The sequence below is a fragment of the Zeus faber genome, assembly GCF_960531495.2.
Source record: "Zeus faber genome assembly, chromosome: 9".
Classification (NCBI taxonomy): domain Eukaryota; kingdom Metazoa; phylum Chordata; class Actinopteri; order Zeiformes; family Zeidae; genus Zeus; species Zeus faber.
Window position 1 is genome coordinate 33,091,657 of NC_137197.1, and position 27,520 is coordinate 33,119,176.

At 46.4% G+C, this 27,520-nt stretch overlaps 1 protein-coding gene and 1 long non-coding RNA gene across 2 annotated transcripts; one reads left to right on the forward strand and one right to left on the reverse strand.

Moving 5' to 3' along the window:
• Positions 1-546: 546 nt before the first annotated feature.
• Positions 547-20,750, reverse strand: LOC307235010 (dehydrogenase/reductase SDR family member 13-like; the record flags this gene model as incomplete). Its single annotated transcript, XM_080006940.1, has 5 exons — positions 547-1,252; positions 1,947-2,273; positions 2,586-2,709; positions 20,370-20,488; positions 20,624-20,750. 5 exons carry the CDS (start codon positions 20,748-20,750, stop codon positions 978-980), a joined length of 972 nt encoding a protein of 323 aa, XP_079863066.1. The 3' UTR covers positions 547-977.
• LOC307235012 lies at positions 20,406-23,584 on the forward strand. The gene is made up of 3 exons (XR_013844320.1): positions 20,406-20,499; positions 21,576-21,708; positions 21,865-23,584. It is a non-coding gene; the product is annotated as an uncharacterized lncRNA (long non-coding RNA).
• Positions 23,585-27,520: the final 3,936 nt, after the last annotated feature.

Genomic DNA, 27,520 nt, shown 5'->3' on the forward strand with positions numbered 1-27,520 from the left:
AGACATCACATTGCCAAATGAATAGCCTATGAATGGTCAATTGTCCCAATTTCTTTGCACTTTACACATTGTTCTGTTTTGCTTGTTTCCCTGCTGCATTGCATTCCATTTGATATTTCCTTTGTGGACACTGGTAATAATCACTGTTGAACATCCTGAATATGTGGTACTGTAGCATCCTGAAAGCAGATAGATAATGTATGCAATATTTAGGCAAAATTAGGGTTTCGTGGCCAGCGGGCATTTTTTTTGCCGACTGAGAACTACTGCGTTATTGGGCAGTGTCTCTGAGTCAGTCAGGCCTGCTGTTAAAGGGCTAGCATTATCACCTGTTCAGAAAAAAAATGCACACGATGCCCCTTTCAGGATAATGTCCTATTTGAAATATTTGCCTATTCCGGCACTAACACAAGTCTTGTGTCTTGGTCTCTGTTAGGCCCAGTGAACTGCATCCCAAACGACATTGAACTGCCACAGAATTGCACGTACAGTGCAAAGTGCAGCGCTGCTGTTTATTTAACTTCATCACAAGTGTCTTGGGTTTAGAGGTTTAATTAATTTCATTGGAAAAACATTTCACATTTTTGCTTGGGACGAAAGGCAAGCTGGGCAACGGAATATGCACTCTGCCATTTCAATGCTGAAAATGGGTGGTATTCCCCTGGTAACCATTTGACTGCTTAACTCCTGATAGTGCATCTACCACACACCGTTTGAGAACCTGTGCCAGTCAATGAAAAGGCTAACATTTATCATGTCCACGCCACATATGAAAAGTATTTGGTTTCCCCCCCTCACCCACAACATACACGTTTATCATGTCAAATAATATTATGAGTGTCTTCTTCGGCCAGTAATTGCTATTTTCAGGGCATTGAGGTTTACTCTGTATGAGTAAAAATTCAGAGTGCAGAACATTACAATCTTAAATAGTCTTCTTTCTTTTTCTACCACCGCCAAATAAAAAGCTGAAAAGTTTAAAATGTTGTACTTATGGGTAAGCCAGTCAAACATTCGCTTGCTACCCACAGTTTCTTTGCCAGAGCGTCATCCCGCCCCTTAGCACCCACTTCTCTCAGTGCACAAGAGGAGAAATTGCGTCCACTTAAGGGCTCGATCCCCACCTGGAAAGCACAGTGTAGAGTGGTCTGGGAACCCACCTCCGGGTCCAGAAAGAACAGCTTGGCCATGGGAATCAGGAGGAGTTGCAGCCACGATTTCATGTTACGACATAGTTCTGTATACACGACCCCTGTTGAGGAATGAAGAATGACTCAATGGGTTCAGTTTAAATGTGCGAGCATTCGTCAATCCTTAAGTTGTAACGTATTTTGCTTCTACATCCAAATTAAATAGACACCTGCTGAAGACTGTGTCATCATATGGGCAGAGTGAAAATGAACCTAAAAACAAGGCGTCGCTTGCTTGTTTGCTGCACTCCCGTCACCCCCCCTGCATCCGCCTGTTGGGCACCACTCTTCTATCCAGTGGTGGGGGTTGGAGCACATCACTCCTATATGTTTGGCTTATAAAGTATGCCAATGTTTGCTGTACACCTCGCCACCAGTGGGGAGTAGAGCTCAGACACCAACATAAAACGATGCAAAATAAATAAAGATAATTCAAAAGCAAATCTAAAAGGTGTCTGTCAGGAGTAATATTATAAGATCAATAATATAAGGTTAAAGATGTACAGTTATTGAAAGAATACATTTCACAAGGCTTCTTGAACACGTCAGTGATGTAAATTAACATGTCACCACGCCAGTCTAAGTTCGGTCAACAAGCAGTCAAGTCTTGCTTTTATAGTTTTCATAGGTGTTGATATGCAACATTCATGAGTCTAAGAAGAATGAATAAAAACATGTGCATGAACTACCAGATTTTACCACTTTTTTAAAACAGTACACAATGGGTAAGGGGGTCTTGAGGCAGTTGTAACTGACCTGGATGGAGGCTGAAGCAGCTGACTCCGGTGCCCTCAAGTTTATTGGCCAACTCCCTTGTGAAGAGAATGTTACACAGCTTACTGTTGCAATAGGCCCTAACGCTGTTCCAGGCAGACTGGCCGGACACCAGGTCCTTGTAGGAGGCCAAAAGGGAAAAGTCAACGGTGCCAAAGTGGTGGAGAAGTGCAGACACAGTGACCACTCGACTTGGGGCGCACCGTTTCAATCTGTCAAGCAGCAGGTTGGTCAGGAGAAAGTGGCCCAAGTGGTTGACTCCGAAAGCCATGCCAAAGCCGTCCTCTGTACGGCCGGCACCCATCACACCTGGAGGGTGGGATGTTTGTCAAAAGTGGAAAGAGGTGGTTTAAATTGTGACAAGACATCTTGCTTGAATGAAGTACATGTTGCATGCTGAGTGGCCTAGTCTTAGCTTAGCTTTATTTAAGTATATCCTTGTGGCTTGGTATCATATTTTTAGGGGCAAGTTGTTACTATTCCACGTTTATTTGGTACAACATAGCAAAATTAATTTCTGCCAACATAACATTCCCATTCTTTTATATCTAGTCAGATAAGAGATTTAGGAAAACTTTAACTTTAGCCACCACAGTCAACAAATGCAACATCATACTCAACCTGCATTGTTGATGAGCAGGTCCAGTCTGGGTTCGGTCCTCAGGAAAGTTTCTGCAAACAAGCGAACAGACTTCAAGCTGCCCAGATCCAACTGCATGAACACTACCTCATTGTTGCCACTCTCCTGCAAAACATCAGTTCTGGATGAGACCTTCGGTATAATAGTGTCAAATTTGTGTTTCTCTAACAGAATAAAAATGGATATTGTTGGTTTTTGAAAACGTTACATTCAACTATTTTTAAATGGTTTACTATTTATACCCATGATCATCCATTCCATGAATTATTGAACCCACTTCCAATTCTGATGACGGGAAATATAAAGAAACATAGTGGTGGTTCAGAAAAAATGCAGAAACAAATAAGTGAATATTTCCCCAAATGTGGCTGTGGAATGGGGGTGGTCTGGTTGAGCAGCTACACCTGACCTGACCTGGATCTAGGTGATTGGGTCAGAGTGGCTGCATACCCATTGCTCATTGGTTGGTCTAATGAGCAGCAGGCAAAACTGCCATCCCCACAGACTTAGGATAGGAGCCCTGTCATGACATGTTCGATCTGCTCCTGGCTAATTCCACCTAGCCTCCTCTCTACAATAAACTGGTGTCTACAACCCATCGTCTTCTGTGTCTCTGTGCTTTAGGGCCCTGAGAATGCCACTTGGGTAGTGTGTGGCAGGCAAAACTGCCAGAGTGGCACCTGTGCAGGGACTCTCTGGCACAGGGGAGACAGAGGGGCCATCCGAAGACGCCCTGGAAGCACCAGCGGGTCAGCGGGCAGCCCCAGCACCAGCCCTCTCCCGACTGGCAGCAGCAGCACCCAGGGTATCTGGCAGAGGACCGGGGTAGAGGCAGCTGTAGCAACCACCATGGGCAACCATCTCCAGCTAGCTCCTCCGCCCAGCAGACACCTCCGGGACCATCCAGCAACCCAGCAGCCAGGCCTCAATTCTCCCTGGCCTCAGTTTGGTATTGGGGCTATATGGTGTGGGGATGGTCTGGTTGAGCAGCCACACTGACCTGGATCTAGGTGATTGGGTCAGAGGCTGCATACCTGTTGCTCGTTGGTTGGTCTAATGAGCAGGAGGTAAAACAGCTGTAACAATATATCTAAATCTATGTAATCACATAAGCATATATTCACACAAATAATGAAGAACACAACCTCATATATCCTCAGTCACACATCTTTATTTCAGCACAGTGTTAGTTCCCAAACATTCCAACCTTGGGATTCTAGCTGCTGCTATCGTTGTTTTCGGCCTCCCCGAGATGCAGCTGCAAGAGCAGAAACGACATCCCATTGTCCTTTGTGTGTCACAGAGTTTACCTTATCTTGAACACGTATGAATCTGTGACGCCAAACTGTCCCTATATTTTCTGACTCCTCAAAAAAAAACTGTTCGTCTCAGAGAGCTGCTCGAGAGCACATCTCTGACCCGACCCTTGTACAAGTAAAAACCAGCGTCTCTCTGCCTCTTTATTTAAAACCATCGAATGACAAACTGCAGATTAAAGCGACCCTTTAATTTCTGTTCATCACAGAACAGGATCGAGCTGCATCCCTGAAAGCGGGGTAAGACAGATGTTGTGCGAAGTGTTTGAAATAAATCTTCTAATTCTAAATTACAAATATTCAGGATTTATTTTATAATCCCAATACAGACAGATTTTCCTAAAGTGAAGACATTGGTTGTTTTATTCTCAAATTTTTAACCGAGGTTTAGAAGAAATGGAAAATATAGTGACGACTATGTTTACTTCTATTAAGACCGTAAAGTACATGAAATTAGATGTGGTTTCTACAATTCTATTGAGACCGTAAAGTATGTGAAAAAGAATTTGATTTATCTATTGAGACGGTAATAAGTACATGAAATAGATTAAAAAGGGGAGGATAAGGAATCACCAACTGACACAAAGGAAGTCCCCAGGTTAAAAGGCAATCATAAATAAATAAATAAATAAATAAATAAATAAATAAATTAATTGATAAATAAATAAATTAAATTTAAAAAAACAAAAGAAAAAAAAAAACATTTAAGTAGCCTTGGAAGCTACAGGAATTGTGAGATTGCCCTCATGGGTCTAATAACACCATGGGTACCAGTAATAGTAAAACGCTACAGAAGGATCAATAAGGTAGGGAATTGAAAGAATGTTACAAATGTTTGACGGGAAAAGATGACAGAACGGTGATAAGTTTGGTAGAACGGGAAAGCTTAGGTTTTCCCACAAGAAGAAGCTTTAATCTAAATCAGTTACAGCAGCTGAATTACAAGACAAAGAAATGAAAAAGAGGAAATACAAGGCTGATTGGTGGGCTTTTGGAGAGTGGGCAGAGGAAGCTAATCACAGAGAAAAGAAAAAGAATAAGAAGCAGGGAGAGGAAAAGGGGCAGGGAGACGGAGATCAGGGAAAGAGACAGGGCCAAGAAAAGGGAGAAAGAAAGCATCAGCACCACCACTGTATAATGCCAATCAATGTACTTCTTTGTATCCTGTGTTACCGGACAAAATACCGGATCTGGACCTGGACTCCCATCCTCCCTTACGGCGTCAACCTCCAAATCCACCCAACCTCATCCCCGATGACGAGCCTAATATCATTAATGCCAACATACCAGTGGTCGACGATGATGCCCCGCAAGGAGCCGCTGCAGATCCGGCTACCTCCACCTCCACGCAACCCACCTAAAGATGGCCAGAGAGGAACCACCATGAACTTGAGAACAAAATAAGGACCAGTTGAAAACGTTAATCCCATGTTCGAAGTTTCTGGTCCAGATGGACCTTTTCTGGTGTATCGGTCCTGGACGGATGCTGCCGTCAATCTTGCCGCGTCTAACATCCCATCTTCATTTGTGAACTTCAGACTCTGGCAAAGACAATTCACAGACATTTGTTGGAGTTATTGTCTCCTGGGACGTGAGATACAAAGAGCCCTCGTCAAGACACGTGGTGTAAAATTTCACCGCGTGTCCAACCTGATACCTGATGACAGAATGAACACCCCCAGACAACACAAGCCTATGCAGGACGCCTGGAAGGTGTTTTCCACAACCATAGTGGACTGATGAAACCTTAAGATATGGGGGTAGCTCCTCTGACACCCTATGAGACTCATCTACGATCAGCGTTCATTCACGGACTTGTGTCCCCACTCGGTGACATGTTGAAACGCTCGCTTGTCACCTGGAAGACGGCAACCTTCGCTGACACCATCCATGCTGAACATGCCTATGAGACACACCAATGTGACAAAGACCGCAAACAAGATCAAAAGAAACAACGTTAGTCCCAAACCCAGATGGCCATTCTCGCTCAAGCCATCTTTCAAGGTCAGCAAGGTCCATCACCGTTCTGCAGCCTGCAGGGTCCTCCGGCCCCCGTGGCCTCCCCTGCTCCTCCGACCCGCCCTCCTTCCCCCACCAGGGCTCCCAGCGCCTCTCTCGTCCCCCCTGAGCCCCACGTTCCGGCTCCAGCGCCTTACGATGGCGATTTCGGCACCTGCCGCGCCTTCCTCGTGCAGTGCGCAGTGTTTTTTAAACAGCAACAGTCGTCATACGCCTCCGATAGTGCCCGCATCGCATCCCTCGTCTCCTGCCTGAGAGGGGCAGCTCTCGGCTTGGGTTCCGCGGTTTGGAGTCAGGGGGGCCCCGTGAGTCTCTCCTACGATCTGTTCACCCGCGAAATGAGGAGAGTCTTCGACCACCCAGTATGAGGCAAGGAGGCCGCCAGAAGACTCCTCTCCCTCTGCCAGGGTTCCCGTAGCGCCTGTATTGCGGCCGGCTGGGACACCTCCGAGCCACCTGCCCGGTCTGGCCACGAGAGGGCAACTCCTCGGTAGGGTTACATTCCGGTCGCTCCAGCGCCAACCGTCTCTCCCGTCCGCTGCTCCCAGTTACCCTCTCGTGGGAGATATAACACTCTCTTCCTCCGCTCTCATAGATTCCGGGGCGGAAGCGAGTTTTCTCAACCAGGGACTAGCACGCCAGCTAGGGCTGACACCCGTCCCTCTCCCCGCACCGCTCGAGGTCAAGGGGCTGAACGGGTCACATCTGACCCGGTTTACCCACCAGACAGCTCCCCTCAAGCTGCTACTCTCCGGCAACCACCGTGAGTCCTTAAGGTTCTTCCTCATTGATTCCCCACTGAACCCCGTGGTTCTGGGGTACCCCTGGCTCCAGACCCACAACCCTGAGATGGATTGGCGCTCGGGCAGTGTGAGCTCCTGGAGCACACACTGTCATGCCCACTGCCTCCGCTCGGCCTCAACCCCGCCGCCGCCGGGGTGCCCAAGAGCCCTGACCTGCCCTCGGTTCCGTCGCAATATCAGGACCTGGCCCCAGTCTTCAGCAAGCAGGGTGCACTATCCTTACCACCTCATCACCCCTACGACTGCGCAATCAACCTCCTGCCAGGCGCCCCCCTCCCCTGCAGTCGCCTGTATAACGTCTCCCGGCCCGAACAGGAGGCCATGGAAACTTACATCCGCGACTCTCTCGCTGCCGGGATTATTCGCCCCTCGTCTTCTCCGCTAGGCGCAGGGTTCTTCTTTGTGGCTAAGAAGGACAAGACCCTCCATCCTTGCATTGACTTCAGGGGACTTAACGACATCACTATCAAAGACAAGTACCCCTTGCCCCTGATGGATTCAGTCTTCGTCCCCATCCAGGGTGCCACCCGCTTTTCCAAGCTCGACCTCCGCAACACCTGGTACGCATCCACGAAGGGGACGAGTGAAGAGACCGCGTTCAACACCCCGCTCGGACACTTTCAGTATCTTGTTATGCCCTTTGGTCTGCCAAATGCCCCAGCGGTCTTGCAGGCCCTAATTAACGATGTCCTCCGGGACATGCTCAACTCATTTGTCTTTGCGTACCTCGACGACATCTTGATTTTCTCCAAATCCCTCTCCGACCACGTAAAACATGTACGCCTGGTGCTGCAGCGCCTCCTGGAGAACCGTCTGTTTGTTAAGGCCGAGAAGTGTGTCTTCCATGTTACGTCCATTTCCTTCCTAGGATTCATCATTGGCCGAGGGAGGCTGGAGATGGACCCCAAGAAGGTGGCCGCCGTGTTGGAGTGGCCAACCCCAGCCAATAGGAAGCAGCTCCAACGGTTCCTCAGGTTTGCAAACTTCTACCGGCGCTTCATCCGTAACTTCAGCCCCATCGCTGCTCCCCTCTCAGCCCTTACCTCCACTGCAGTGGCCTTCAAGTGGACCCCCGCGACCTCAGGAGACGCTTTTCGTCGGCCCCAGTCTTGGCCCAGCCCGACGCCAACCTCCAGTTCGTGGTAGAGGTGGACGCTTCAGACACGGGGGTAGGAGCAGTACTTTCTCAGCACTCTCGAATCGATGGTAAGCTCCACCCCTGTGCCTTTCTGTACCGCAGGCTCACCCCACCCGAGCGCAACTATGATGTGGGTAACCGGGAACTACTGGCCGTCAAACCAGCCCTGGAGGAGTGGCGCCACTGGCTGGAGGGAGCAATCCCCCTCTTCGTCGTCTGGACCGATCATAAGAACTTGGCCTATATCCGGACGGCGAAGCGGCTCAACTCCCGGCAGGTCAGGTAGGCGTTGTTTTTTGGCCGGTTTAACTTCTCTCTATCCTACCGCCCAGGAACCAAGAACACCAAACCTGACGCCCTGTCCCGTGTGTTTGTGCCAGAGGAGAAGACAGGGGATCCAGAACCCATCCTTCCACCCCTGTTCCTTGCCGCCACACACACCTGGGAGATCGAGTCCCTCGTCACCCAAGCGCAGGAACACCAGCCCGACCCAGGTACTGGACCCCCTAACTGCCTGTTCGTCCCTGACTCCGCACGCTCCCAGGTTCTGCAGTGGGCCCATGCCTCCCGCCTCAGCTGCCATCCCGGGATCACCCGCACGCTGGCCGTCGTCCGCCAGCACTTCTGGTGGCCGACCCTGCTCCCTGACACCCGGCCCTTCGTCTCGGCCTGTCCCACCTGCGGCCGGTCCAAGACCTCCACCCAACCCCGCTCCGGCTTCCTCTGCCCATTACCCATCCCGACTCGTCCTCGGTCCCACATCGCCCTGGACGTCGTCACTGGTCTTCCACCATCCCGGGGCAACACTACCATCCTCACGGTGGTGGACCGCTTTTCTAAGGCGGCCCACTTCCTCGCCCTGCCCAAACTACCATCGGCGAGGGAGACCGCAGACCTGCTCGTGGCCGAGGTGTTCCGCCGCCATGGCATCCCGGCAGACGAGGACCCCAGTTCACCTCCCAGGTCTGGCGCGCCTTCTGCTCGGCCCTGGGGGCACAGGTCAGTCTTTCCTCCGGTTTCCACCCCCAGATCAACGGCCAGACGGAGCGGGCGAACCAGGAGGTGGAGGCCATGCTCCGCTGCCTGACAACCACCAGCCCCACCTCCTGGAGCGACCAGCTGCCATGGGCCGAGTACGCCCACAACACCCTGGTGAACGCCTCCTCCGGCCTGTCGCCCTTCCAATGCTCTCTGGGCTACCAACCCCCACTGTTCCCGGCCCAGGTGGCTGAGATCGCCGTACCCTCCGTCCAGGCCCACATTTGTCGCTGCCGGAGGACGTGGAGGAGGGCCCGCTCTGCTCTACTCGGGGCCTCTGCCAGGTCCCAACGGCAGGCGAACCGGCACCGTGCGCCCGCACCCACATAGGTCCCCGGACAGATGGTATGGCTCTTCACAAAGGACTTGCCCCTCAAGGTGGACTCCCGAAAACTCGCTCCCCGGTATGTTGGTCCCTTGAGTCAATCATCAACCCCTGTGCCTCCATCTCCCTCCCTCCCTCCGTGTCCACCCTACCTTCCATGTATCCCTGCTTAAGCCGGCGGTTTCCAGCCCTCTCTCCCTCCCCGCCGAGGCCCACCACCCCCCCGCACCATCGACGGCCACCCGGCCTACACAGGGGCTTCCAGTACCTCGTGGACTGGGAGGGATACGGTCCGGAGGAACGCTCCTGGGTCCCCCGGAGACCCATCCGGGATTTCAATCGAACTCGCCCTTCCGGTTCCAGGTGTCCACCAAGGAGCGTCCGTAGAGGGGGGGGTACTGTTAGGCCCACGGCATCCCAGCGCCACTAGAGGCCGCCCTTGCCCCATCTGCAGCTCCCTACTCAAGCCCGATTGCACACACCTGGAATCAATTACCTGCACAGTATTTAGTCCCAGCTTCCTAGTCATTCCTTGCCAGACCGTCAACTAGCTTACCCGAGTTGTACAGCTACTGGCTCCCTTCCAAGTTCCAAGTTCCTAGTGCATATTGCTAGTTCCTAGTTTATGTCTCATTGTCTCGTCTTCCCCTTACCTGCTTGTCTCCTCTCGTCGACCCAGTCTGTCTCTCCAAATCCAGCCAGCCCGGTTTACCTGCCTGTCTCCGCTCGTCGACCAAGGCTGCCCGTCCATCTCCATCCAGCCTGGTTCCCCGTCTCTCCACCCGGATCCTGGACCCCATCTCCTGGTCATCATCATCCCTGCCCTGCCCTGCTCCATCCCTCCCCGACCGGGTTCCCGCGGCCAGCTCCACCGTCCAGGCTAATAAACATCCTTTGCCTGCCTTCCGTCTCCCTGTGTCGTGCGTTTGGGTCTCTCCCAGTTCTGGTCGTGACAATCATGGCCTCAGCAAAACACCTCAGGCCAGACCTAATGAGGCGGAGGATTCCGTGGAAGCCATCTCAATCGTCGAGGCAGAGGAGGTCCCAACCTGGACCGCAACACCTGCTATCACTTTGGAAAGGACACTGGGCCCACGCCTGTTCCATGGCACCACAGAGACGACCACAGGGCAACTAGGGTCAAACAGGGGAATCAGGACATTATCAGGGTTGACGCCGGGGGGAGGGGACTCCAGGGAAAGACCCAAGCCATGGCTCTGCACACTCTCATCAGGTGACACGTACACACACACACAGCAAAATAATGATGAAAATGTGTTTACTGTTCAAGCGTATTATACGCGAACTGGTTGCCGACTACCGACCACCATATTAAAATTTCTTGTAGATTCGGGCGCTAGCTGTTCTGCTGTTAGTGCATGTGATTCACAGCTCACTCCCCCACTCAGCACAACACATGCACTGTCGTAGGTGGTACCAATACTCGCATGTACGAACACTATATGCTGAGCTGAACTGTTCCACAGCAAACTGAAACCTCAAACACAAATTTATACGGTCTAAAACATGTCCAGTTAACCTCTTAGGCCATGATTTAATGTGTGCGTTTGGCATAAGTGTGAAATCATGTGACGGTCGTCTCGAGGTCACCTCACGGCCAGAAAACCCGCTCTACACCCTCACGGCACGCACCTTTTTTTAATGCCGCCTTATTGATTTAATTTTCAGAGAATCAGAATCGGAATAGTCTTTATTGCCAAGTAAGTTTACACAAACAAGGAATTTTTCTTGGTGTTTGGTGCATACATGAAACATAAATGTAAAACAATAAGTGAAATATAAGTAAAATATCTAAGAATATGTAAAATAAGGCTGTTTTTTTTTTGTTTTGTTTTTTATAAAGCTTTACAATTTGTGCAGGAATGTGCAAATGTTTTGCCGCTAATTTGGTAAAAAACAGCTCACATGAAGGTCGCATCAGCTGACGTCTCCTTTATGCTACCCGCCGATTTACACTGCACTGCCTCTGTACAGCCAAACGTCGATCCTGACTACCTGTTTCAATGGATTGATGTTTCAACAACTTCTGAAACTCATGCAGAATACTCTGTTTCTCTTTATTCTCCATAACAGTCGAAATTGGCATGGATCCAGCCACCACAGATTCCACTCGTGAAGCCCCCCTCCTTCGCCTTTAAGGACCTGGGCCCCCGGCTCCGTTGTGCTTTAAATGCCTCAGACTGGGAACCCTCTCCCTTCACGCCCAACACTCTTTACAGTCCGTCCATCGACATCTACACCACTGCAACACGTCACACCCGTCGAACGACTTTTGCTGTGACCCGATGCAGATAACAGCTTCCTCGCTTACAGGCACACTCACAGAAGACTAATTAGGAACTATTCCCCAATGTCTGTCGGCCACCGGTCAAAAGCTTGTGCTTTTGATTTTTACTACGAATGCATGTGATGAGAGCACAGATGCCACAGACACCGCACAGCTGTTAATTGTTTTGCGGGGAGTTGACGATAACTTTTGCATTACAGAGGAGCTGCTTGATCTTAGGAGTCTAAAGGGCACAACAACGGGTAAGGACATTTTTGAAGCTGTGTCTGATGCAATTGACAAGATGGGATTTAAATAGGTCAAGCTGTGTGGAGTTAGAACGGATGGGGCAATGACAGGCTAGCGCAAAGGAATGGCCTCTATGGTGTGCGCCAAGATGCAAAAGAGTGGAGGTGAGGCTGTTAAAATGCACTGTATCATCCACCAAGAAGTCCTGTGCCAAGGCAGTCCAGCTTGGCAATGTGATGAACACTGTTGTGAAAACTGTCAACATAATTCGAGCACAAGGGCTCTACCACATAGAATTTCAAGCTTTCCCATCTGATGTCGATGCGGATATACTCTACCATTCTGATGTGCACTGGCTAAATCGCGGCTCCGTGCTGCAGCGATCTCTTATGACAGAATTCAGTCAGCGCCTCCTAGATTTTTCTGTCATTGAAAAAGAAATCAAGCTGTTCTCAACTCCCTTTCTGATGGATGCAGAAGAAGTGGAAGAGAGTCTGCAATTTGAACTTCTCAAAATGCAGTGTGATAATTCTCTGAAGAATCAACATCAGCTTCTCCTCCTACCCGACTTCTACCAGAGCTTGGAAAAGGCCAGGTTTCCTCTAGTGAGACGCCACGCAAAAAGAATGATGAGTCTGATCGGCTCAACATACATATGTGAGCAAACATTTTCTCTGTTAACTAAAACAAAAGTAGAACAAAACAAAAGCAGATTGAAAACCTAAATGACCGACAGCCATCTCTGTGATGTCCTTTGCATCTCAACTACCAAAATTACTCTTGACCTGCCAGCCATCCTTCAGAGTGCAACAATGTTCCCATTATAGGTGAGTTAAAAATACATTACACAGTATTCATGCGTTAATATGCCCAATTACTTAATAAATTCAGTCAATTAAAGTTGATAACATTTTCTTGTTACGTTAGTAACACGATGTTAACGCACGTTCACCGCCCCTTCACCGCCCTTAATACAGGGCGGTGAAGGGGTATCACCATCCTGACAAAGAAGCAATCTGAGGTTGCGCTTTTGAGAATGTGCTGCCAACCATTTCTGGCACAAAATAAATGAAAACTCATTAATGAGAAGGTGTGATGTAGGCTGTTTTTTTTCCTTTGAGCATATTCAATTATCAAGCATAATTACCTACATTTGATTGATTTTGCTAACTTTAATACACTAGAGGTGAGGCGATCTACCTCACCTCTAGTGAGTGGCCCAGCCCTTTGCATATTTTTCTGTATCTGGCCCTCAGTGAAAAAAGTTTGGACACCCCTGCCCTATGTGGTTCAACAAAAGGGATTTTATTTTCCTCGACAGTCTCAATACCCCCTTCCGTGTGACGCAGTAGATGGTATAACCCCCGTTTTCAATGCTATTGTGGAAAAAGGCAATATTGTCCTGATTACCAATCCATCTGTAAAAACTAAAATTTTTCCAAGCTGTCAACGCTGCTGTCATACTGTGTGCTCCCGTCGTCGCAAATCCACACACAATCCTCACATAACTCCCCTCGGAAGTCACCTGTTTCTCTGTTATTCAACTGAAAAATGCTTTTTTCTCTGTCCCTGTGGCCCCTGACAGTCAATTTTGATTCGCCTTTACTTTTGCGGGTTCCACTTGGACATGGACTTGGCTACCTCAGGGCTTCACAGACATTCCGACCGCTTTCCACACCACCTTAGCTCATAACCTCGCCAAGTTTACACTTCCGGCTGGTTCCACTATTTTACAGTATGTAGACGATCTCCTCGTTGCCAGCACATCCACACAACAGTGTCACACCAATACACTCGCTCTCTTACACTTTCCTCGCTGACAACGGCCATAAAGTCAGCCACGACAAGCTTCAACTGGTACAGGAGCAGGTCACCTAATTGGGTCAGGTGCTCTCTGCCCAGGGGAAACGTGTTTCCGCTATCCAAGCTATTGATCTCCTACACATGAAATGCCAACTCATGTCTTTTCTCAGCACTTCTTCATACTGCCGCCAATGGATTCCTGATTATGCATTACGTGAGGCTCCCCTGTCCGTGCTTGTCCATGCCTCCAGGACTCCCGAGGCTCGGGTGGCCTTTACTGATCTGAAACATTTCCTGACCATCGCACCCACACTCGGCTTCCTTGTCTATAGACTCACGTTTACTCCGTTTGTGGATCAAAAGGGTGGATAAATGTTATCGGTGCTGTGTCAACCCCATGGGGGAAAACTCCGCCCGGTGGCATATTTTTCTTCAAAACTAGACCCACCAGATCAGCTGGATTTCTGGTGTGCTTATGTGCGGTGGCCGCAGCAGAAAAGGAAGTTACAGCTGTCGCGTCGTATGTGGGCTAGTCGCAGTGATGGTGCCCCACGCTGTGGAACTGATCCTACAAACTGGTAAACCAGCACAAATTACACCACAAAGATTTTTGCGTTACCATGTGCGTCTGCTTGACAGCTACATTACTCGCCCCCACTGACGTCACAGCAAATGAAACACCACATGACTGCTTACGAACCATCAAAATCGTGTGCAGGCCTAGGGTTGACCTCCGTGAGGACCATATCCCTGACGCAGACCTCGCCCTCTGCGTGGACGGATCGGCTTCACGATGCAGAGATACAGGTCAATCAAGTATGGGTTTTGCCGTTGTTTCGATGGAGACATGAAACCCGTTTAAAGTAGGACATGCGCAGCAGGCTTCTTTTGCGCATGCAGCATGCGCAAAAGAAGCCGCAGTCATGGGCCAGGTGGATTTGTTTGTGGTGACGGACCTGAACACTAACAATGACCCCACTGAAATGGCTACCGTTAACGAGATCCAAACGTGTGCTACAAACACAGAATGACATAAATGGGAAATTAAGGGTTCCACGTTCTCCAACCAAATCTGGCCTAATGTCTGCCTACTGCTGTGTACCTCTCATTCATCAAAACAGCGCACGGAATTGATCACACATTGATACATGAGGTTTGGTAAGCTCCGGGACTCCAAACGGTCGTCCAGTCCATGATCTGTGTACGCCACACCCCCTAGGGCACAGCCCAACTGCCTGTACTGGCTCAACCCACTCCATCACAACCGTTTCAAACCCTGATGCTCGGCTTCATAGAACTCACCCCATGCCAAGGGAAAAAGTACTGTCTATCCATTGTCTGTATGTTCTCTAAATGGGTTGAAGCTTTTCCTACTAAAAACAAGTCCGCTCTTACCGCAAAAATTCTCCTCCGTGAAATCATACCCCGCTGGGGCATGCCAAGGAAAATGTCTAGTGATAATGGCCCTGCCTTCGTCACTGATATCTAAGCTCAACTCACTAAAGCTCTGGACATTAACATGCGACACCACTGTGCATATCACCCGGCTAATGGTGGCACCATAGAACGCGAAAACGGTACGATTAAAAGCAAACTGGCTAAAATGTCCGAACACACCGGCCTCCCTTGGATTGTTTTGTTTTGTATGTGCACGCGCTGCCGTGATCGGTACAAAATCTCCCCATACTAACTGGTGTACGGACGTCCACCTTATATCGGAATGCACCGCAGCAAAGCCACACTGACCAACATTGATGATGACATTGTGGATTACTGCAAAGCTCTGCCACTTGCCATGTCAACTCTGTCCTCCCAGGTGAAAGCTGCTCAACACCCGCCTGAGCACAAACCGCTCCATCAGTACCAACCAGGGGACTGGGTCCTTGTTAAGGACCTACGATGGTCAACTTGGCACAATCCCCGCTTCCTGGGACCATTCCAAGTCCTGCTTGTCACCAACACCGCCCTCAAGGCCAAAGGCCGCAACTCCTGGGTTCACGCCTCCCACTGCAAAAAAGTTCCTACATCCCTCTCGGTACTCGTTGAGGAGACAACGTGAGTGTACGCCAAACGCTGCTCATCAACCACACCATGGCACTTTTTCCGCCTTACAAAGTTTTGTGGCCTACGCGGTACTGGTGTTTCCTACTCACCATTGATATAATTGTTGTCGTCCCCATATTCATTGTCCATGATCATTCTCCACACACACCCGTCCCCTCCCGAACTTTCATTCCTAATTCCACCCCAGCTGCTAATGTTAATTCCTCCCCAGCTGATAACGTCTCTTCCTCTTTCAAACTGCGCGTCAGAAGAACCCTCTTAGGTCACTTAGATCACGATTGGCTTCCCAATAAACTTCACCATGTATACGCCACTAACCTGTGGTGGCACTACGCCAATTACACCGCTCTCCATAACTGCTACAACACATAGTACTGACTCAGCTCCCAGCATTAACAGCACTTGCCTCCTAAATTATGTTTTCTGGTTATGTGGTCATAAAGCATGCACCTATCTCCCAGTCGGCTGTAATGGCATTTGCACCCGATTAGGCTGGCCAATCACACCTTTATTGTCTCCGTTTTCAAAAACACTACTGAGGTCCCCGCGTACACTACCGAAATTCTATCCTCACAACCCCCATTTGGGGCCCTGACGTCCCACATAATCATAAATTATAGACTGAAGGCCAAAAGGTCCAATTCTCACTCTTCTCTTCAGCCGGAGTTGCTAAAACTAAGCTCCACATTGAAACTTTACATTATCAATTTACCGCCTTTGTGAACGAATCTATCATTTCCAACACCAAGATACAAGAACTTTGCGCGCTCCGTCTAGTGTCCCTGAAAAACCATATGGTGCTAGACCAGCTTACGGCAGCACAAAGTGGGGTCTGCGTCCTTGTCGGAACGGCTTGTACTTTAGTCCCTGACAACGACGCCAACGGCCATGTCATAGACCAAGCTTTACATAGGCTTACCCAATTACACAACGTCACTCTTAAGGAGGAAGTCAACGATGCTCAGAGTGGGTTCTGATGGTTCCTAATGAATTGGCGCTACTGGCTCACTCTTGGTGCCGCCGCTTTAGCCGCTGTCCTCACTTTATTATGCACTTGTTTGGTTTGCATAATACCATAATTACGCCACATGACCACCCAAATCATTAAGAACTTTGTTACCATCCCCCTTGATGACTCTGAGCCCACTCCAGACACTTGGTCTACCTCCTATGCAGGCCTTGACGATGATCCCAACACCCCTTCCTTACAGGACACCCGAGTTTAAAACCACACATGATTTGCTCATATATATATATATATATATATATATATATATATATATACACACACACACACACTACTCACAAAAAGTTAGGGATATTCGGCTTTCGGGTGAAATTTCAGGATGACGATAAAATGCGCTATAACCTTTACAGGTGAACTTAATTTGACCTTCTCTAAACTTTTGAATGCACATGTCCAACTGTTCAATGTTTCAGTACTTTTTGCACAACTTGCTGTTCTCTAACAAGAAGCTGAACGGCAAAATTCACAACAGGTGTTTGACATCATGAGACCAAGACGGCACCTAGCAACTGATCAAAATTAGCTCGCCGTTGCGCGGCAAACAGGATGTTCTCAGAGGGAAGTGGCCACTGAGCTTAGAGTGTCACAGAGTGTCATCAGCAGGTTGCAACAAAGATACAGAGAGACTGGAAGAGTCACAGACAGGGATAGAAGTGGATGTCCTTTGGCCACATCCCACACTGATGACCGCTTCATTGTGAACAATGCCCTGCGGAACCGGATGATGAATGCCACTCAACTCCAGGCACATTTAAGGGAGGTGAGAGGCACCCAAGTGTCACGTCAGACCATTCAAAACCGTTTACATCAGCGTGGTCTGCGTGCTAGACGACCTGCAGGGGTACCTGACTACACCACCAGGCACAGGCATCATCGTCTTGCACGGGCCAGGGAGCATTTACGCTGGACGAGGGACCAGTGGGCCTCAGTGCTGTTCTCTGATGAAAGTCGATTCACGTTGAGCAGAAATGATGGCCGCCAACGATGTTTGAGACGTCAAGCAGAGCGCTATGCATCAGCCACTGTTGTTACCAGACGAGCCTTTGGTGGTGGTGGTGTTACAGTGTGGGCAGGTGTGTCTAGTACAGTGAATGGTACAGTCACAAGCCCATACTACCTGAATAACATCATTAACCCAGTCATTGTGCCCCTGCATGAACAACACAGGCCCAATTTCATCTTCATGGACGACAATGCTCCAGCTCATCAAGGTCGCATCATTAGGGAATGGCTGCTGGAGACTGGGGTACCTCAAATGGAGTGGCCTGCATTTTCTCCAGAACTGAATCCCACAGAAAACCTATGGGATCAGCTGAGTCGCCGTGTAGAGGCTCGTAAACTCTGTACCCCAGAACCTCAATGACCCGAGGGCCGCCCTTCAAGAAGAGTGGGGTGCCATGCCTCAGCAGACAATAAGTCGACTTGTGAACATCATGAGACGTCGTTGTCAAGCTGTAATTGATGCTCAAGGGCACATGACAAGTTATTGAGACATTGACATTTTTTGTTGTGATATACCCACCACTGTTGTTGGCTTTTGTTTCAATAAATTGTTTGAGATGAGGAAATCATTATTGCATGCTTCTACTTAAATGCCCTACTTTCATGACATAATATCACTCATCATATATATATATATATATATATATATATATATATATATATATACATATATACACACACACATACATATATACATACATACATATATACATATATATATATATATATATATATATATATATATATATATATATTACGTTTGTTTGGTATTTTACCATTTGCTTGTATTTTATCCCACACAAGTTGTGAATTTTCGTGAATTATCAACACTGATATTTTATTATATTTTACATTTTTACAATTTATTATGTTTTATATTTTTACCATTTATTATGTTATACATTTTCTGCATTTATCGTGTTTTACATTTTTAGCATTCTATTTTGATGTTTTACATTTCATGTTTTAGTATTTACGTTTTCTTATTATCTCTTTATGTTATTAAAAGTGTGAAATGTAACAATATATCTAAATCTATGTAATCACATAAACATTTATGCACACACATGATGAAGAACACAACCTCACATATCCTCAGTCACATATCTTTATTTCAGCACAGTGTTAGTTCCCAGACATTCCAACCTTGGGAGCCTAGCGGCTGCTGCTATTGCTGTTTCGGCCTCCTTGCAATGCAGCTGCAAGAGCAGGAACAACACCGCATTGTCCTTTATGTGTCACAGAGTTTACCTTATCTTGAACACATATGAATCTGTGACGCCAAACTGTCCATATATTTTCTGACTCCTCAAAAATAAACTGTTCGTCTCAGAGAACGCATCTCTGACCCGACCCTTGTACAAGTAAAAACCAGCGTCTGTCTGCCTCTTTATTTAAAGAGGCAGACAGACTGCAGATTATAGTGACCCTTTAATTTCTGTAACACTGCCATCCCCACACACACTCAGGAGGAGCCCTAGCAGGCAAAACTGCCACAGTGGCTATGTGGGAAACTACTTTTGCATCCTCATCTAGCAGACGCTTATGTCTAAAGCGACATATAATTATTCATACACCAGTGGACAAAGCCATCGGGCGCAGTTAGGGGTTAAGTGCTCCTGCTCAAAGCCACTACAGCACGCTCCCAGGAGGAGCCAGGGATCAAACCAGCAACCTTCAGATTACAAGACGACCCGCTATACCTCCTATGCTACTGTCCCATCTTTGCTGCAGAACTTTCCAGAAATATTCAAATTAGGTGATAATGATTGAGTGTCAATACTGTAATATGGTAGTTAGCACATTATAATATTTAGAATTTATACCCTACACTGATCAGCCACCACATAAAAACCACCACAAATAACCAATAATATTGTGAAGTCCCCCCCCTACGCATCAATGAGCCCATGGGCGCCGATGACCCTGTCGCCGGTTGACCGGTTGTCCTTCCTTGGACCACTTTTGGTGGGTACTAACCACTGTATACCAGGAACACCCCACAAGAACTGCCGCTTTGGGGATGCTCTGACCTAGACCTTTGGCCATCACAATTGTTCCCTTGTCAAAGTTGCTGTGATCCAGAGGCTTGCCCATTTTTCCTGCTTCCAACAGATCAACTTCAAGAACTGACTGTTAACTTGCTGCCTAATATATCCCACCCCTTGAGAGGTGCCACTGGTACGAGATTTCTAATTTTATTCACTTCACCTGTCAGTGGCATTAATATTGTGGCTGATCGGTGTATGTTCAATTATACATCAGACATACATGCATGGTGGTTGACAACCTTTTATATCAGTAAAACATATACACTGACAAAATGATGAGCTTAAGTGAAAGATATTTATAGCTCTGAAAAATCTCTTTCTTTTGGGTGCTATATTTATTTATATTTATTTATTTATTAGTTATGACAAACTTTTACCCCCTTTTTTGCATGCTTAATTTTTTTTTTTTTTTTTTGCAGAAAAGAAATGATCTTAACTTAAAATTATCTTAACTTATTTTGTTTGTAGAAATAAAATGATCTCCAGGATTATAGAATCACGATATAACCTTAGCAGATGACGAATGAAAACACTGCACAATATACGCACTAACCCATATAGTGACAGAGAGAGGGAGAGAGATTCTACATCCACCAGCAATAATACAAATTTGGGACGTTACGCTTGTGTGCAGTTTACTTACGCTCCTGACGTCATAAGCAGCGGCCTCCGCTTTCTCCTTGTGACGACAAGCCAGGACTACTCTGGCGCCCCTCTTAGCCAAAGCCAACGCGGTCGCTTTACCGATGCCAGTGTTACTTCCTGGGGGCGAGGTAAGACGATTGAAAAAAAACAAACAAACGCCAAATCATGTATGTGTTTTTCATAATGATTGATTTGTGTAGAGAGCGGTGGGCTACATCTGGGAGAACGCGTTTCAAATCGCCTGAACATTACCCGTCACTACCGCAGTCTTGCCCTTCAGCGTCGCAAAACTTTTGCATCTGTCTCCGGTGACGACGTTGTAGTAAACTATCACGTATAAAGCGGCTACTGCAATGACCAAGGAGAGTAACACCGACATGGCTGCGGACTAAGATTTTGCTGTGATATTTTACGCCCGTGGGTGGGTTGGTGCACTTCTTCGATAGTTGGGATGTGATGGCCTGCTGGTATGGAAGGCCATAAGCACAAATAACGTTAACGCGTGAAAAAACGACGGTAAAGCGTCACTTTTGACGCGTTAACAGGTCAAAAATTGACGAGTTTCTGCTTGTGGCCAATGAGGAACGTTGAATCAAGAAAGTCATAAATATTCATGAACATGGCTCCGTCACGAATATCGAACAACGACGCAAGAGACACACTATGCATAAATTACTGACGTTGTGCATAAATTAATCTACGTACATGCTACGCCGTCGTTACAGGACACCGACGTGCACCGTAAAATAAATTACGTGGATGAAATGAAGCAATGAGGCGTGTGTTTTGCCAAAGTCCATTTGAATATTTCAGTGGGGGTCGTCCGGGTCGGTGGAGTTTCTGGAGGAGGAAAGCAGAAGAAACCTGGTGATGGCGGAATTTTCTTTTGATTTGCAACCGAACATTGAGGGTTTACACGAGATTGGCAGCATCGGACGGTGGGGAAACAATCCAAGCAGCTTTGACAATGTAACTTGTATCACCAGCTTTATGCTGTAATGACTAACTGTTGTAGCTGCGTCATGGCTAGCAGGCCATGTTGTCTACCCAAGCTGTGCTTTAGATGTGTTCAAACCACCGTCTTTTTTAGGTGATTCGGATGTGATATATTGGCTTGTCTGAGTCTTATAGCCTGTGTGTTCTCTTTGTCGTTACCTAATGTTAGCCTGTTATTTTCCTTGCTGTGTTTATTTCCATTCCCCAGGATGCAAACAATGGAAACAAGTCTCCTGTGGGCGAGAGGAAGGCTTTGTTGTAGTTAGCAGAGTGAGCTGACCAGTTGTTGAGTCTGATCAGTGAACTTCATCAGGGTATTGGGGAAGAGCAATGGCAGCCTGGTAGGTTCCCACAGTGTGATCAATATATAAAACCAAATATGTATTAATACGTGTGTATTCATAGGCATACACTGATGCAGCGATTAGCCAAAATATATACATCTATTTTCATAAAAGATTGTGGAAGATATGTGTGTGTCTGTTTATGATCCACAGAGCAATGAAGTCAGAAGCATTGTTTGTACGGAAAAGGAAGGGCTGCTCCGGGGTCTGGAGTTTCTTGAAAGATCTGGTGTCATAGTGGCTTCCCTGGTGACGGACCGACACACCCAGATTCAAAAGTTTATCCGGGAACAGAATCCAGACATTGGCCACTTTTATGATATGTGTGATGTCGTTTATTAATTTTTTGTAGCACAGCTAATCTTGTGCAACACTAAAATAACATTAACTGTAGAACAAAAAAAATCTTGTCTTTTCAATCTGTTAAATATCAGGTATGTCATTTCATTACAATCCTATAATATACTGTAAGCTGCTATGCACTCATATTTTATGTATTTGTTATTATCTTTACCCCTCTGCCAAAAAAGGCCACCTACAAACTGGAGAAGGTGCAAATGAACAAGCGTGTTCTTTGTGATGTGAAAAATCTGAGCCCTCTCTACCAAACATCTGCCTTGGAGGGGTTCCACAGTGTGATTCTGTGATTTGCACCAACAAATGTGGCCTCTCATACTTAATAAGGGTTGCTGATGGGTTAGTGCAGGTGAAGTGAAGACCTACCCAGTGCCACTTCGAACATTTTATTTGGGAATATACCAGTTTTACATATGACTTGTGTATCTGCTGCTGCCTTTTTCAAGGCACTGGTACTGCCAATGTCGAATTTTACCTTCTAGCCCTTTGATAAATATTTTGGCTGAATCCCATACAAATCAGTATAATTTCAGGCTTTAGCTGGTCGCATTGCATTGCAATGAAGTTCTGTGGGTGTGCAAGCGAGGACTGCAGCAGGACAACTGCATTTCCTAATACAATTTCAATTGGCCAAGATAGGAGAACATGTGTCCATGGTGAAGACCAAATATACTACTGGTTGGTTCTTTCTCAATTGTCTGATCCAAGTTTTAGTCTCCATACTAATATATGCATGATTCCAAACATATTTGCCCTGCTGGGGAGAGTTTGGCATCACCTGAGCCACAAGGTGTAGGACTACATTTGAATGATAATAACAAATTTAAAAACAAGCTGTAAACATAACGTTTTGAATTGCAGTTACTTTGGTAACACCTTGTCAAAGGTTTTAGACCATATGAATTACTCAAACTATATGTTATGCTATGTGCTCTCTCCTGCGAATTAGAATAAGTCACTGAGCTTATGGACCTCCACTTTGATGAGGTCATCCATGGCCCGGCACCCTTTGTGGCTGAGCTGAAAGCGGTGGCTGTTCCTGTATTCCTGTGCTCACAGTATGAGTGACCTGCGAAGCCAGATGCAATTGTTAGCCATTGTCCAGCTCCAGCTGTCCAGGTGGGATGGGAACAAATCCAACACATGGTGACCCAGCGCCCATCTAACCCCGTAATCCCTTTCCTAATCAGCTGCTTTCTGCCAATATGTAAGCCACCATATGCACCATACTATGTCGGTCCTTACTCAAAATGTTATTTGGGTACTCTATGCATTACTCCAATGCACTTTCCTTGTGTATTTCACAAAGTGAGCAGCGCAGTTAATTGTCACAAAAACAAACATTCCACAGATGCATAATTTTCTGTTGAGAAACAAGCCTGAAGGTGTGTAACAGTGGTCATGACGACAGCCTAATCTCTCTGCTTGTCATCTATGTGATAATTTTATATTTATCTCGATTATTTAGGGGTAGGTGGTCTTCTGTATGATATCATCAATAAAATCCGACACAGTGGTGCTGTCACTCTCAAATAAATATCAATATCTGGTGTCTTGGTAGAAAAAACATCTGAAACGGAGTAGTTAGTTAGTTAGTTAGTTAGTTAGTTATTTATTTATTTATTTATTTATTTATTTATTTTTCATCTCAACTTCATTTCCCATCTGGGGATGGTAGCTCAGGAGGTAGAGCTGGTCGTTTGGTGATCTAAAGGTTGCTGGTTTGATCCCATGCTCCTCCTGCTAGCATGCTGTAGTGTCCTTGAGCAAGATTGCTCCTGATGGCTGCGTCCGTCACTGTTTGAATAATTGTAAGTCGCTTTGGATAGAAGCGTCTGCTAAAAAAATGAAATGAAAATCTCCATTTCGGTAATCTCTTGTAGAACGGGACCCCAGAAGATGTCAGTTTGAGCAACCCCCCCCCCCACACACACACACACACACACATGTTTCCTGAGAGTTTTTCCCTTGTGGGGCTTCAGACAGGGGTGGGCCTTGATTTCTGTGTGATATTTGGGTTTGTGAAGCCATTTGAGACTATTATGATTAAGGGCTATATAAATAATCTTGACCTGACGTTGATAAAAAAAATATTCAGATCATATACTTTGACACTTTTAAAAATAAAAAGCAAATGATGTTGGTTTCGGATTGCATTGATTCTAAAGATCCTGGAATGTAGTGGACTCTTCAATAGTTTACTTTAACACGGATTTGTGTAATCAGTCATGTCATCACTAATATGATTACAGCAGTGCACCTTGGTTCTTCAGTCCTAAACCTTACCAGTTTTTGAAAGACAGGTGTGCCATATGATCAACAGAAATGTAATTTCTACACATTCACAATCAAAAGTTACATACACTACTTTCCATACATCGTAGTATCGCCATATTTTCCCCATGATACCAAGTAGATTCTGACACTAATCACTTTAATTTACATGTAAATATCTGTGTACCATCAGCCTGTGTGGTAAACATTTCTATGGTGACAGGAAGCTCCACCAATCAGAGACGTTGCTGTAACGCTTAAGATTAGTCAAGTCTCCATGACATTGTTTTTCTTAAAACAAGGTTAATATCATACAGACTTTTGGCTTGGACAGGAGAAAAACGAAGTATTATATACATTGTGTAGTATTTAAATATGTAATAGGCAAAGCACGATTATTATAAACACTTCAAACCCCAGCCAAATACGAAGACTAAAATTCTGCACCATTTGGTTAGGCATCTTGATGCAGTGGCCTCATAGGTAAAGTATAGGTACTCCTCACTTAATGAGTTCCGTTCCTAGGACCAGGACATTAAGCTAATTGGTTAATAAGTGAGGACCCGTGTTATTTCACGGTAAGGGGGCGTGGAGTAACGCTAGTGTAGTGAATACTGACAGACTGCGGGAGGGAGACTGAGGCAGAGAACAGTGATGAGATGTATACAGTGTTTATAATATATAAATGGTGATGTGCGATGAGATGCTTAACCCTAAGATGCCACGTACGCAGCACGCACGCCGCGGTATTGTACGCAGCGCACAATACAAACTGGTCAGAGCTGGTCGTAAGCCTGAACTGTCGTTAAACACATACACTACTCACAAAAAGTTAGGGATATTCGGCTTCGGGTGAAATTTCAGGATGAAGATAAAATGCTGACACAACTTGCTGTTCTCTGTCAAGGAGCTGAACGGCAAAATTCACAACAGGTGTTTGATCCATGAATCGACCAATACATTTCCTGGTTCAATTAGAATTGGTATTTAAACAGTCCTCTTCATCATGCTGTTCACATTTTGACATCATGAGACCAAGACGACACCTAACAATTGATCAACAGTACCTCGCCATTGCGAGACTTCAAACAGGATGATCTCAGAGGGAAGTGGCCACTGAGCTTAGAGTGTCATAGAGTGTCATCAGCAGGTTGCAACAGAGATAAAGAGAGACTGGAAGAGTCACAGAAAGGCATAGAAGTGGACGTCCTTTGGCCACATCCCACACTGATGAGCGCTTCATTGTGAACAGTGCCCCGTGGAACCGGATGATGATGCCACTCAACTCCAGGCACATTTAAGGGAGGTGAGAGGCACCCAAGTGTCACGTCAGACCATTCGAAACCGTTTACATCAGCGTGGTCTGCTTGCTAGACGACCTGCAAGGGTACCTGACCACACCACCAGGCACAGGCATCATCGTCTTGCACGGGCCAGGGAGCATTTACGCTGGACGAGGGACCAGTGGGCCTCAGTGCTGTTCTCTGATGAAAGTCGATTCACGTTGAGCAGAAATGATGGCCGCCAACGATGTTGGAGATGTCAAGGAGAGCGCTATGCATCAGCCACTGTTGTCACCAGACGAGCCTTTGGTGGTGGTGGTGTTACAGTGTGGGCAGGTGTGTCTAGTCAATACAGAACTGCCCTACACTTTGTGAATGGTACAGTCACAAGCCCATACTACCTGAATAACATCATTAATCCAGTCATTGTGCCCCTGCATGAACAACACAGGCCCAATTTCATCTTCATGGACGACAATGCTCCAGCTCATCGAGGTCGCATCATTAGGGAACGGCTGCTGGAGACTGGGGTACCTCAAATGGAGTGGCCTGCACTTTCTCCAGACCTGAATCCCACAGAAAACCTATGGGATCAGCGGAAACGCCGTGTAGAGGCTCGTAACTCTGTACTCCAGGACCTCAATGACCTGAGGGCCACCCTTCAAGAAGAGTGGGGGGTCATGCCTCAGCAGACAATAAGTCGACTTGTGAACAGCATGAGACGTCGTTGTCAAGCTGTAATTGATGCTCAAGGGCACATGACAAGTTATTGACACATTGACATTTTTTGTTGTGGTATACCCACCGCTGTTGTTGGCTTTTGTTTCAATAAATTGTTTGAGATGAGGAAATCACCATTGCATGCTTCTACTTAAATACCCTACTTTCATGATATAATATCACTGTAGCGTGAACTTTTTACATTTATGTCACCCGAAAGCCAAATATCTTGTAACTTTTTGTGAGTAGCGTACGTCGTTAAGTGAGGAAAACCTGTGTTCGTATTATTATAAACCTAAAAATCCAATGAATTTATGGGTAAATAATGATAGTAAATAGTGCATGTGTTACCAGGGGTTAATTTGGTTGGGCAATATACCTGCGTTTTCAGAATTTACATACTGTATGTCTGTCATTTGCAAAGCCCTGAATTATGCTTGACCATTTTAAGTGGCACCTCCTATCGACACAACCCCCCCTCTAAAAATACATGTCCAGAGCTGTCCAAAACAGTTTACCTTATTGCAGCACTTATAATTACTGAGATATAGGACTTCAAAGGGGACCTCTGTCAGGATTCAAAGATCAATATCTCAGTCCAGGGTCCACTGAAATCTCTCAAACTTACATATGTTAACGTACGAGACGAGAGCTTTCCAAAAATCTTTGGTTTTGGGTTATTTGGCAAATTTCCTTAGCCTTACAGTCTATTAACCAATTTCCAAAAGCCTCAGGCCTACAATTTAATGTAGATAAATGTGAAATATTAACTTTACACGATTGTCCAAATATTTGGTTCTGTCTAAGGATAAAACAACAACTGACAATATGAACATTTGGAATAATATAGACAAGTGTAAGTCAATTCTAAACAGGTTGTTGTAGAGATATCACAATCTTTGGGAGAGTTCTATTATCCAAATTGGATAATCTGTCCAGACTCATTTACCTGGCCCTCTCCATACCCATATCAACGAGTATGATTAAATCAATAAATATTGTCAATTCTAAATTCATATTGAGAAACAAATGTCATTATATAAAGAAGGGTGATATGGTTTAAAACTATGAAGATGGGGGTGTGAATGCGATTGATTTTGATATTTTATTAAGCACAGACACTCTTTTTGGTTTACCGTCCCCAATGGGATTTCTTCTTCTTCTTTCGGTTGCTC